Source organism: Pistacia vera, unplaced genomic scaffold (genome assembly GCF_008641045.1).
Source record: "Pistacia vera cultivar Batoury unplaced genomic scaffold, PisVer_v2 Contig84, whole genome shotgun sequence".
Classification (NCBI taxonomy): domain Eukaryota; kingdom Viridiplantae; phylum Streptophyta; class Magnoliopsida; order Sapindales; family Anacardiaceae; genus Pistacia; species Pistacia vera.
In genome coordinates, this window is record NW_022196712.1 from 395,211 (window position 1) to 407,417 (window position 12,207).

Genomic DNA, 12,207 nt, shown 5'->3' on the forward strand with positions numbered 1-12,207 from the left:
TTTCTAATAAATTATTTTCTAGAAATACTTATTTTCAAATACGAAAAATTATGCAAATGAAAACTAACCCTCACCTCCTTTTTGTTTAACATATTCCTACGGACATGCTAAAAATATAAACATAATATTTTTATTAAAAATAAATAAGCAAAAGTTGCATAACATATAACCCACCCATGGGTTATGGTTTATAGGTAGCCCAAGATAAGGATGAACCAAAGAAGTTGCGTACGACTTCATCACACATTTCCAAGTTGGATGCTCATAAGGTGGCTAAAAAAAATGTATGACATATCACATAATTAGGATAATATTATATTTATAAAGGAATTTTATGAAGATCTACATATAAAATAATGTGACAAAAAATAAATAAAAAAATAAATTTAATGAATTTAATTTTTTATTTTACTATTTTATTAATTTTTTATTATCTTATTTTATTATTTTTTTATAAGTATAATATTATTACACATTATTAATGATTTTTAAGATTGTAATAATAAGCAAAGTTGTAAACGGGCAACGACAGACAAGCTGTCCAGACCACGTGGCGTCACCCAGTAGCTCACTGTAGAGTACAAGCAAAAGCCTCACCGGAGAGAATCATTGAGAAACAAGAAGATATTTGCAGGAGGCGGACGCAGACGTGAGCAAACCGCATGGCACAACGCTTCAAGCGTACTTTCTCACGTAACTCTCACACTCTCCTCCTTCTATTTATACTCTTCAACTCTTCTCAAATTCAGCTGTTTCTTCTGTGCTTTTAAGCCGCTTCGTTCCCTTTTTGTTGGGTAAGTTCTCAACAGTTTTATTTCCGAAACATACTCTACATGTGTTAAATTATTCATTCCTTCTTATAATCGTATCTTCTTTCCCATTTCTTTGTATAATTTAATGGGTTGGATTTAAATTTTAAAAGTTTTTTAATTAAGTAGTGGGTAAGTTTCTCAGCAATTGAACTTAAACTTATTCTATATGTGTTGAATGATTCATTTCTTTGTATAATGTATGTTGTTTGTCATTTCTTTGTATAATTCAACGATTTAGATTTAAATATTGATTTTTTTTTTTTTAATAAGTTACTTAAACTGACGTGAGAACTAACGTCTACAGTTGTTTTTGTTTTGAGAATGATCCAAAATTGTCTTTTTGCAGATTGGCTAGATGGCGCTATGTGGGATTGGTTCCAGTCCGGGTTTGGAGGGTGTTGAGAGATGGAGTTTAAGTGGGAATTTGTCGACAAGGCTGATTAGTAGGCAGTTTAGTGGGAAGTCAAAGTCTTGTGTGATGTTTCAGATGAGAAGTTTTGGAGTTCAGTGTTCATTTTCGAGGAAGGTTGTCTCTCGAGTTGAATCTGAGGTTGTTTCTGTGGAGGAAGAAGAGTCAGGGCATGTTATGAGGTTCAAGATGTCTGATTTCAAGATTCTTGATCGTGTTAGCCTTGGCCTTGCTGGGCGGGTATGTTTGTGTGAAGAATTCAAATGTTTTTATGAAAATTTGATGGCGGGGTTTGATTGTTTTTGTGATTTAATTGAATTGGGATTTCCTGTAGGCTGATGAGGTTGTTTTTGAAGCCATTGTGAATGATTCTAACAGGTTCGGTTTCTTTTTTATTTCCTTCTCATTACTTTCTTAAGATATGTTAGACTAAGGCGTGAGCTTATTTTGTTTGTATTGTGAGATTGCAGCCCTTTGTATAACACAAGAGTTGTGCTTCGAAGACTTACTAGTTTTCACGCTCAGCGTAGGGGCAGAAGAGCAATAGAGGTTTGTGAACTTTGTAAACTGATATTTGTGCTGGGTGTTTGGAAGTTGTGTCGTGTTGTAAATCCTAATTATTGGAATGTTTTATAGGTATTGAAGAAGCTTGCTCGTCGTAGACTTATGTATCATTCTTATTCAATGCAAGTTCATGGCCATGTCTCTTCACACAAAAGTAATGGTCGTGGCTCATTTACTCTTGTTCATGGGGTAAGTCATTCCCTACGTAAGATGGATCTATATGCTGCCACTATCCACCTATGTTGCAGAGATGAACATGACAAGCCTTTGTCAAAAACAATTTAGGTTGAAATGAGGCTTGATAGAGTTATCAAAGTTAATGTATCGCACACAGATATGTGTGGAAAAGAAAAAGGATACAAAAGTTTGAGTGTTTCTCTGTTCATATCTGGCAGTATCATGGCAGTTTTTCTTTACGACATTGGCTTCAACAATCAGATTGGCTTCCAACCTTAGAAGCTACTCTTGCATTGGATGAGGAGGAGTCCGTCCGGAGGGTGGGAGATGACTCAGTTGGAGGACCTGCTGTTTCTCGGCAGTTGCGACTTATTCGAATACTAATGAGGGATCTTCTAATTGGAGTATGTTCTATCGCTTCTGGTTAATGAGGCTGTAAATTTTTTACTTACATTAGCAATAAGCTAGAGTTATGGTGTCTTTGTGGTTTATCTGCTTCAGGTGAATTACTTGCACAGCCACGGACTTGCCCATACAGAGTTGAGGCTGGAGAATGTGCACATAAGCCCTGTAGATAGACATATTAAAGTAAGTTCCAGATGATCATGGTATAAGAATTATGCTTTATGGCTCTTGTAGTTGATCATGATGTTCTTACAATTTTCCAGTAAAACATCAAGAATATCTTTTTGTATAACCATCGGAAGACATTATGACATATTGAAAGAAACATATATGAGTTAAAGTGTTGACTAATTATCCGTTATATTATGACTGCACATCTGGTTTAATTAAAGTGCTACAACATGCATGCCCATCACCTTATGACGAGTTGATGGTGATTGCGGTAAGGACTTATAGATGCTGTGGGATTTGATTTATGTAGGCTAATAAGATTCTATTGCTAGTAGATGTGGTAACTGCGGCTTCTAATTCTTTGTTCTCTGTTTATCCCATACTTTTACCTATGTAACTTTTGAATTGACCTTCATAGGTAGGAATACTGGGAAATGCTGCTGACTTTTATGAGGATGGTCCAAACAGTAGCACATTGGACAACAACATGGACAGGCGACGAATGATGATTGCATTTGACATGAGGTATGCTGCAAAGTTAATTAACTGAGATTTACAATCGTGTTTTAAGTGAATGTATGACACTCTTGGACCTGATTCTATTTCATGTTGCAAAGATGTGTTGGATTCATGATGGCAAAAATGGTGTTGCGTGAACTTATGGATCCCTTAATCTTCACAAAGTTCAAATCATTCCTCACACAGGTAAAATCTGCTAAATCTTCCACATTAATATGAACTTTTCAATTTTAGAACTGAAAAACTAACTAAACTTTGGTACTTGTGTTACCTCTATAAACCTTGCTGAAAATGGCTATTTGTTTTTAGAATGTCTACTTTGATTTTCAGGACAAGTGGATGATATATGCGTCACGTTTTGTGACCATCTGCAATAATTTGAAGTTAATGTAATGAATTTCATTTCAAATTGAACCATATTTACATTTGTGAGCAAGTACAGGGAAATGATCCTTCATGCTTGCGTGAATTTCTCTTGCAAGTCCTCAATAGGAATTCTCCATCTGGAAATGCTGGACTTCAGGTACATATATTGTTTCTTGATTGTTATTTATTGCTCCATTTCCGTCTTCACTGGAATTCTTAAATCTAGTATTGTTTTTGCAGATACTTGATAGGAACTGGGGAGCAGGTTGGAACCTTCTCTCTTTGTTGCTTGCAACTAAGCCTTCTAAAAGAATAATGTATACCATTCGTCATAACACTGAGCATTTTATTTCTATATTTATGTAGAAACATATAGTTACAAATTTACACAGGTTTGCAAACACAATTTGAATTAGAAACAAAATTGTTTGAAATTAATTTTGCAATTATTTTAATCTATAAATACGCATATTTAATTAGTGATTGCAATTGTGGAGAGACAATGCCATTGTTGACAATATTATTTTTTTTTTAGTAGTTGCTTAGATGCTCTTAGACACCCATTTCTATGTGGACCTAGATGGCGAGTAGTCCCATCCATGGATATGATCAGGTGGGGTCTTGGGTCAACTGCAGTGAGAATCACAGAGGAGTACATCTATCGCCAGCCTCAGGTATTTTCCTTTTCTAAATCAAATTGTATGTTGTGGTTTCCACACGGTTCCATCATCATGCATGGATAAGTGTCTACTTGTGTCTTTGCCTGGAATAGTGTCCTGGGAATCTTAACATTGAGAAGCTATGATTTGAGTTCCTCAATAAATTTATTTCTTTGAACTTTGTGTAATTCTAAGTGTGGTCTTACCAGAGTCCTGCTGCTAATTTTTCCTTTCATCACCAATCTGTTGGAAGGGTATGACAATATATCAATTGTTTGTTTTACCACCAATTGATGTTTTAAGAAAACCATATAATATTATGGGCCTTACTATAATTCACATAGTCACACAACATCTGCTATCTTCAGTGGCATAAGAGTTAGTTTCTGTTAGGTGTACTGTACCCCTTTGTAGCTACAGCCACACCATGTTTCAGACTGAGACCTTCCATGGAGTTCTAGAAAATGTCATGTTGTTTTTTGACTCATCTGAAGCGTGTTGGATAGACATTCCATATCTTCTTGCCACATGCCAAGCTGTACTTTGGAAAATGTTACGTTTGCACTTTAGGCTGTTAAAATATATGGCAGCAACTTACTTTTAAGTTTGATTTTGTGGAAAGATATACAAGTTAACTTGTGATGTTTTTGTGTTTTAGCGTGCTAGGCTTGCGCACTTCATTGAACTAATGGAAATACTGAATCCTCATTCAAAGCCAAAGGTAATTAATCATATTATATCTTCAGAACCTTTTAATTTGTTGTTCTTATATAAGTTCCAAACAGTTAATGAATTTGATGTTGGTTTCTTTCTATTAACAATAATGGACTAAATAGAGGCTTTATCAGTGTAGAATTATGGTTCTTGCATGCAAGATACTATAGCTTGCATCTTTTACTCTTAATATATGTACAAAATTTCACTGGAGTGTGCAGAATTGGCTGGAATTCCTACCAGGAAAGTGGCGTCTATTATACTGTACAGGGAGGCACGTAGGATTGACCGTTCGCCAACCTCCTGCACGTGTCCTTCTTGGTGATGTGCATCTAACTATTGTAAGAGCAACAAAGGCAAACACGAGCCTTTTGCTCACCTCTGATATTGGCTTCGGAGTCATGATGGGTCAAGATTGGCCCCATGACAAGACTGGTATAACTGGAAAAATGGAAATAAACTCCTTATTTAGATTAACAGCAGGAAGACGGCTGTATCTCAAGGAAGAAAAAACTACAGGGAGATTATCCTTGAGTCAGTCAAATGCCCGCAATTCCTTAGTTCAGAAATTATCAGGTAGCAGATGGAAGAAAGCACTCCCCTTTAAGGAGATCCCATCAAGCCTTCCGGTGGTCAAGCTTGTTTCTGGCGACATTGAGGTGACAATGAGTCTCGACCACCCATTAAATCAAAATGTTGATACTGCAAGAAATGTAGTTCAAGAAGTTCAGACACAAGTTCCACCAGAAATGTTTGATTTGGCGAAGTTTGTTTGTGGAACATATATCGACTCGAGGCTGTTAGTCCTTCGTGGGGTGAATGGTTCAGCTCTCTTGTTTACAAGGTCTCCTGTAAATGAAAGTTGTAGATAAAAATTTGTTGTATTGTGATTATCATATTCAATTGTACTAGTAGATGGGTTGTATCATAAGGGTTCCATGTGTTACCTCTTCAAGATCAGAGACAAGAGAGTAGAACGTTGATTTTCACAGAAATTAATAAAATTATACAACATTTCGTTTGTAATTACAAATCTGTTATTTGAAATCCAGTAAAACTCTCTTTAAGCTTTATTAATCAATCTATTAAAAATAGAAATACATCCCCACTAAATTTTCAAAAAGCCCTCTACCATTTGCTCGTATCTATATTTACAATCTTTCTGCAAATGCGGCTGATCTTTAGCATTCTTAATCAAACAGAAATCACAGCTAAAATTCACATACTGAAAGTATTAACACATTTGAGATTCATTCTTTTTTCATTTAAACAGAGTAAACAGATTGAAAAATCTAAGGATACATTCGATGGTGCAAAAAATCATTACTTTAAAAGTATGCTAATTACTATGACAAGTATATAGCAGCATTACATTTCGCCAAGCAGATATAATCCGAACACCTACCCTGACCTGACGCTAGATTACTGTGTAAACTGAGCCAAACCCAACAGTCACAGTATTACATTGTATCAAGTTCAATGTTCATGAACTATACCTCATATTAGGGGCTCACACGTAAGCCAACCACCAAAGAGTGAAATGGAGATCAAGTGAAGTAACGCTCACCACCTTGGAATGTAATCCAAGAGTAGCTTCTCTCGCATCCCAGAGGTGATCATTTCCTTAGATCAGTCCTTGGCGCTGCAGATCAGTGTATGTCTTCTTGTTGTAGATGTTACCCTCTTTGTCTTCATATTCTTCTTCGAGATCTGGGCGCCACTTGTTCACACCTTGACGTTCTTGTATTTTCTTCCACAGATCTTTGGCTTCCTGCACAATAAAATATTTAGGTTACTTGCTGATAATGGCAAAGAATTTATTAAAGAATGTCATTGCTGCAGTACACATAATTTGCAGTCATCTACAGCTTTTCTCATCATTTTCATACCAAAATCACGACCATTTGATCATGTTGTTTATTCGCCAAAGAAAAAAATAATGGACATGTCAAATGGTCATCAACTGGTTATTAATCAGACTGATCATCAGATCAAATTAACAATTCTTGACCAGATGACTTGAACAATAACATTGACCATTCTTGTTGCAGGTGGAGATTAATATTCCACTGGTTCCAGAAATTCCATAGACAAGTTGAGACAGGGAACGATTCATGCCAATGACGTGTTATCACTAAACAATTACTGCAGCAAGAAACTCTGGGGGAAAAAGAAAGAAAGAAAGAAAGAAGAAAGATATACCTCAATTGATGTGATTTCATTAAAGTTCTTGGTGTTTGGAATACCAAGGCAACGCATCCCATGTTGATGGCGCCATTCCTTGAAGTGCCGCTCAAAGGCTCTACGCCCCCAGTAGCTGTAGTTCCCACATATCTCACACTTAAATTCCTGAATTAGAGAATCACAATCTTGTGAGCAATAAAAACCTAAAGCAAACAAGTAACAAGGAGTTCCTCATTCTCCAATAAAACTAAGTAACAGCCACTTCATCAATTTTCCTTTTAAATTCGAAATACAAAAAAAAAATAATAATAATAATAATAATAAAAAATTATAAATTATAAATTATAAATCTCCAAAAGCTTGCAGGTATCCTAGAATTAAGACCAGAAAATACCTGTCCCAGACCATGAAGCTTGTACAGCCAATAAGGTATAGGTTTCCCATCCCAACCCATTGGCAATTTCAGGGGATTGTAAATCTGCTGCTCTTCATCATCACTTTCAGTGTCAACTTGTGTCTCCTCCTGCTAAAAATATTCAAAAGCAAGCAACCATTTGTTATCCGATATTATAACAACTTGAGGATTCAATTCATAACAAAAAAACCTAAAAACTCTAAGCACATTCTAGAGTTGAGTTATAGGGAAGCCCAGTGCCTCCCAACTCCTTCAAAAACCGCATGACTAAGTGCTTGTGTTATATACTAGCCATAAATTACATATGCTGCATATAACAAACAAAATCCCACATATAAATGAAATTTAAAAAAGGGAAATGCTTGCAATAGTGTCGGGTGTATGACATCCACAATTCCACCTGAGACGAGTAAACCAAAGCCCCACCCCCATGCATTTGACAGATAGATAGAACCTCAAAGACAGCATCTCTCTTTAAAATTTGAACTAAAATTTTACAAAAAGGATATGGAAAACTATTAACTTACTTCCTCACGTTCTGCTTCCATTTCCTCATATGTCAAAGCTTGTTTCTTCTCAACATTTTGTTTTGTTCGCTCAATTGTCTGCACAAGGTCAAAGAAAACTTGAACAAATAGTAGCCATCAAAAGAAAAACAGCAGCACCATGCTTACTATTAGTAAATATAAGCCTAGTAATACAAGGCATATTCCATTTGACCAAGAAGACAAGGACAACTAAGTAAGCAGTAAATGCTAACCTCTTCCAGTAAGTCACACAGTTTTTGCATTTTAGCCTCCATCAAGGCAATGTCTTTTAAATTGCCAACTTCTTGTGGTGGTGCAGCAACTCCATTTTTTTCTGGGCCACGTGAACCTTTAGCAAAATGTTTCTTGTCCAACTTCTCCAGAGGAGTATGCTGCAACCAAAAAAAAAAAAAAATTCACACACAATGAGGGAATAGGTGAACTCAAATCCGAACACAGCTTCAAAGAAATTTTAAGTAACAATATGTTATTCAAAGTACTATTGTCCTGGAAGAAGAAAGAAAATACGTAACGCTTAATTATTGAAATCTTCAGACTGGAGAGCATTTCACTGTATATTAACACCTTTCCAAGTCTTTACAATCATATAATCCACCACCACTCAGCAGGCATCCTAAGATTGGTAAAATTTCATAATTCATAAAATAATGCATTCCCATTGAAAAATTGCTGATACATATCCACACACATACTAGAGATAGCCCATTCCCTCCTTTACCAGTATATTAGCAAATCTTACTAGAAAACTATTTCAGAAACCATGCAACATTAGAAAATATGATCACATTTTAGGTATTTTCATTTTCTCTAGATCTCATACACAATAAAACATAAAAAGCTTGTCCTATCACCTTCGTAAGGAAAAGCCTCTCTGCGCGCTGTTGTACAGTACCACCACTCTTCAGTCCTAAAGCAGCCAATGCCTGCCAGGCAAGAAATTGGGAATAACTAAGTAAATAACAGAAGAAGATGCTAAAAGCATATCTATTAAAATTGTACAAGGTCATGCAAATTGAACATATGGAAGTAAAGAACAAAGTGAAGGGATAATCTTCTTCCAAACAGAGAAAAAAATACCATTTCAATCTCCACCACTACAAACCATTCAAAATTCCAACTAATATCGAGCCTTTTCAGAAGGAGCAGTGCTCACCCAAAAAGTCTGAATTGATTCCAAACAGCACCTTAACGCCAAAGAAACTAAGATTCAGATAACCTAGCCTAGAGTTTGAATACACTTTCTTATTATTAGTTCTGTTGACTGCATTTCTAATTTGCATTCAAATTGTCTAAGCTGTTAGAAAACTATATAATAACAAAGATCTACTCAAGCAAATACCTGTCATGTACCACATACAATCAAACAGATGTTCTCAAATTAACTAAACTAACATTAAACAGACAACACCAACTGAAAAAGTCCAAATAATAACCCCAATAATGAAAATTGACACATCCACAGTTTCAGTAATAGGCACAATTACCTAGATTAGTTGTAGATGTCTTTGCAACTATAGATTACAAGTTGTACATATAAAAAAAGCAATTCATGCAACAAAATTACAACCTGGAAATAATGATATGATCACAAATGGTCACCCTTACCTCCTTCAACTTTTCAGGACCCACTTCCATTAGCTCTTCAACAGTGCTGTAATAATCAAGATCTATTACAGTATGCTCAGAAGGAACATGCCCATTTTCTTGATCCTCATTATCCCATCCCGGTATCATGCCATTGGCCCATTGCTCTTCAAAATCAGCCTCAACCTGTCACACATAACAATTAAACATGTCTAAGACAGAATGAAAAACAGAAAGTTTGCCTCGCATCCATGTACAAGACCAAAAAAAAAAAATCACGTTTAGTTTCACCTTTGAAAATATTCTATCCAGATCTTGCAGTGGTTCTGTCCGCTGAAAAAAGTAAATTAAATACTCCAGCAGATTTTCCATATATTCCCTGTACTGCCTGCAGAAAATCATAATAAAAGAATGCATTGCAAGTCTTGAGTGAATAACAATGAAGAAGAAGGTGCAAGTGAAAAGAAATCCAACTTACTAATCAAACTATACAAAAACATCAGAAAACAAAACAGTCCATGAACAGTTACCTAGTCATCTTCATCTTGCGGGGGATCTTAAGTGGCTGTGAGAAAACATCAAGGTAAGCAGAGTATTCAATGTGTTCTCCAAACTTAGAGTTAATGTACTGATTGAACAGTTCATGCAAGTCTAGGAACCGTCCAAAGGCTTCCTGAAAACAAAATTTATTCAAAAATTGACGGTGAGAAGTAATTCAAAAATAATAACGAAAACGAAAAGCTGTTATCTAATAGACAAACAATATCCAAATCCCACGAATATTATCTTTACACTTTCAATTCATAAATTTTCTTCTTCTTCTTTACTTGAAGACCCCTAAATTGCATACAATATATTATGTAATATCAAGCGTTGATTAACTAAATTCGCCTTACACACCTCTCCACTGAACTCAATTAGCGGTTCCTCTTTTAGCAGATTTTCATATTCCTCATTAGCATCAACAACACGTGCAGCCGGATGCCTCCTATGGTACTCACGAATCTGCACATAAACAAAAATTTCACTATAAATTTTAGTAACCAAACTTCGAAGCAACTTCCAATTCTAAAAATCAAAACAAAAAAATAAGTAACCTCTTTCAATCTATCGTAAAATGCACTAAACACATTTGTTCCTGTCGCAGTTTGGCCTCCAAGAGCTGCAATCTCATCCTTCCTCGCATTATCTTTATCTTCATAAATCTCAACCTACAAAAATAAAAAACAAAAACAAGCAAACGATGCGGTATAATTAAACTCTAACTTTGCAATAAAAGATGCCAAAATTCAAAGTGTAGGATAAATTACGAGTTTTTCGGTAGTGGCGGTGATTGTATCGATCATGTTACGGACGCGGTGAGTCTGAAACAAGCGGCCCTTGTTGGAGGTAGGCTCGGTCTGTAGATCCTTCACTACAAGCCGTTCCAGCCGCTCCACTTCCTCGTGAGCCGCGCGAGTCACCTCCAGTAGAGTCGACGACATTGTAGCTCTCTCTCTCCGCCAGAGCCCGATCCGGAGGGGTTAGGGTTTTTCCAAATTTCTTATTACTAAATTGATAACGAAACTACTGGACTGCAAGTAGCAGAAGGAAGTCGGCGTCGTTTTACAGTGACGTGGCAACATTTCATTGGATTGTAGTTTGTGTAATAGCAGGAATGAGTTCCTGCCGTGGTAACGTTACCGTTATTGGAGCACTGGATTAATAATTATATTCCTTTTTATATCCATTTCAAAGATTTTCAAGGAAGTATAAGTGATACCATTTGATTTATATTTGTTAAGTTTAAAAGTTTATAGAAACAAATGAATTTAATTAAAATTTGCAAATTTTAAATGAAGTATAGTATGCACTATGCTATTAAAAAATCTGTTATTTATGTAAGGAATTTTTTTTTTTTTTACGTAAAACCCGATTATATATGAAAAAACCTCCCTAGCCCCATGTGTTTGGTGTTTTTTTTACCGTAAACACCCGCTAGTCTCGGAAAAGTCACCTTATCCCTCATTTTGCATTTTTTGTGGACGGTTATATTATTTTGTTTAAGTTTGAAAGAATTAATGTTTTCATCAGTGACGGATCCAGGATTTTTGTCGAGAGGGGTTTCCGCAGCTTCATCATTATTTGTCAAATAATTAGTAAAAACTTTAAAAAATCACCAAACCTTAATAAAAATAATAATACAATATTAAGAACATAAGAAAAAATAATACAATATTAAGAACATAAGAAAAAATAATATACAATAACATAATATTTTCTTACTTGAATAAATCTATGAGAAGCAAAATTTTGAATAAAAGTGTTGAATAAACCTTAAACAAAACCTTCTTTTAATATTTTTATTTTTTGCTTTCAAAGATTATAATATAAATTTTTATAGCGTTGATCAAACCTAACTTAATTAAGCTAAAGTCAACCAAAACTTATATCAATTCAACGTTACGTTGACTTTTAATATAAATTAATAAAAGAGGGGAAATTTTTTTAGTATAAAAATAGATAGTAGCTCAAATTTCTTTAATAATTTTAAACAACTGAATGGTGACGTTTAAAATGTAGGAAAGTGGTGGGTGAAGGATGAAAAATAACGTCATTTAAAATATAGTTTAGGTTTTTATTTGAGAAAGCAGATTCATTCTTAAACAGAAAATACAAAATAAACTCACAAGATTAATAT

General features: G+C 35.1%; 2 protein-coding genes across 4 annotated transcripts; one reads left to right on the forward strand and one right to left on the reverse strand.

The window, feature by feature from the left end:
- The first annotated feature begins 718 nt into the window (after positions 1-718).
- On the forward strand, positions 719-5,822 carry LOC116118271 (probable plastid-lipid-associated protein 14, chloroplastic). 2 transcript variants are annotated; one of them, XM_031404242.1, is made up of 14 exons: positions 719-794; positions 1,159-1,461; positions 1,556-1,599; positions 1,692-1,770; positions 1,858-1,974; positions 2,181-2,366; positions 2,464-2,550; positions 2,957-3,063; positions 3,156-3,243; positions 3,500-3,580; positions 3,664-3,740; positions 3,962-4,097; positions 4,741-4,803; positions 5,018-5,822. In XM_031404242.1, the coding sequence occupies exons 2-14, from the start codon at positions 1,168-1,170 to the stop codon at positions 5,666-5,668; spliced, it is 2,010 nt and encodes a 669-aa protein (XP_031260102.1). In that variant the 5' UTR covers positions 719-794; positions 1,159-1,167; the 3' UTR covers positions 5,669-5,822. The 2 variants fall into 2 exon arrangements, with proteins under 2 accessions (XP_031260102.1, XP_031260103.1); XM_031404243.1 differs by lacking the exon at positions 719-794 and having other exon boundaries at positions 1,321-1,461; positions 1,685-1,770.
- A 257-nt stretch (positions 5,823-6,079) lies between these two features.
- Positions 6,080-11,058, reverse strand: LOC116118272 (splicing factor SF3a60 homolog). Of its 2 annotated transcripts, none has more exons than XM_031404245.1 (12): positions 10,838-11,058; positions 10,625-10,738; positions 10,428-10,532; positions 10,058-10,200; positions 9,819-9,915; positions 9,549-9,713; positions 8,795-8,866; positions 8,156-8,314; positions 7,923-8,000; positions 7,375-7,503; positions 6,999-7,145; positions 6,080-6,567 (listed from the first exon to the last, which is right to left on the reverse strand). In XM_031404245.1, the coding sequence occupies exons 1-12, from the start codon at positions 11,009-11,011 to the stop codon at positions 6,421-6,423; spliced, it is 1,530 nt and encodes a 509-aa protein (XP_031260105.1). In that variant the 5' UTR covers positions 11,012-11,058; the 3' UTR covers positions 6,080-6,420. The 2 variants fall into 2 exon arrangements, with proteins under 2 accessions (XP_031260105.1, XP_031260104.1); XM_031404244.1 differs by having other exon boundaries at positions 7,375-7,506.
- Positions 11,059-12,207: the final 1,149 nt, after the last annotated feature.

Bases quoted from the DNA above. Each gene is read 5' to 3' on its own strand.
- LOC116118272 (XM_031404244.1), bottom strand. From the start codon at position 11,011: ATGTCGTCGACTCTACTGGAGGTGACTCGCGCGGCTCACGAGGAAGTG. The intron at 10,201-10,427 runs GTGTGTAAGGCG...TTTTGTTTTCAG, and splicing joins TAATTGAGTTCAGTGGAGAG to GAAGCCTTTGGACGGTTCCT. The intron at 8,867-9,548 runs GTAAGGGTGACC...CTTGCCTGGCAG, and splicing joins GTCCTGAAAAGTTGAAGGAG to GCATTGGCTGCTTTAGGACT.
- LOC116118271 (XM_031404242.1), top strand. From the start codon at position 1,168: ATGGCGCTATGTGGGATTGGTTCCAGTCCGGGTTTGGAGGGTGTTGAG. The intron at 1,771-1,857 runs GTTTGTGAACTT...AATGTTTTATAG, and splicing joins GGGGCAGAAGAGCAATAGAG to GTATTGAAGAAGCTTGCTCG. The intron at 4,098-4,740 runs GTATTTTCCTTT...TTTGTGTTTTAG, and splicing joins ACATCTATCGCCAGCCTCAG to CGTGCTAGGCTTGCGCACTT.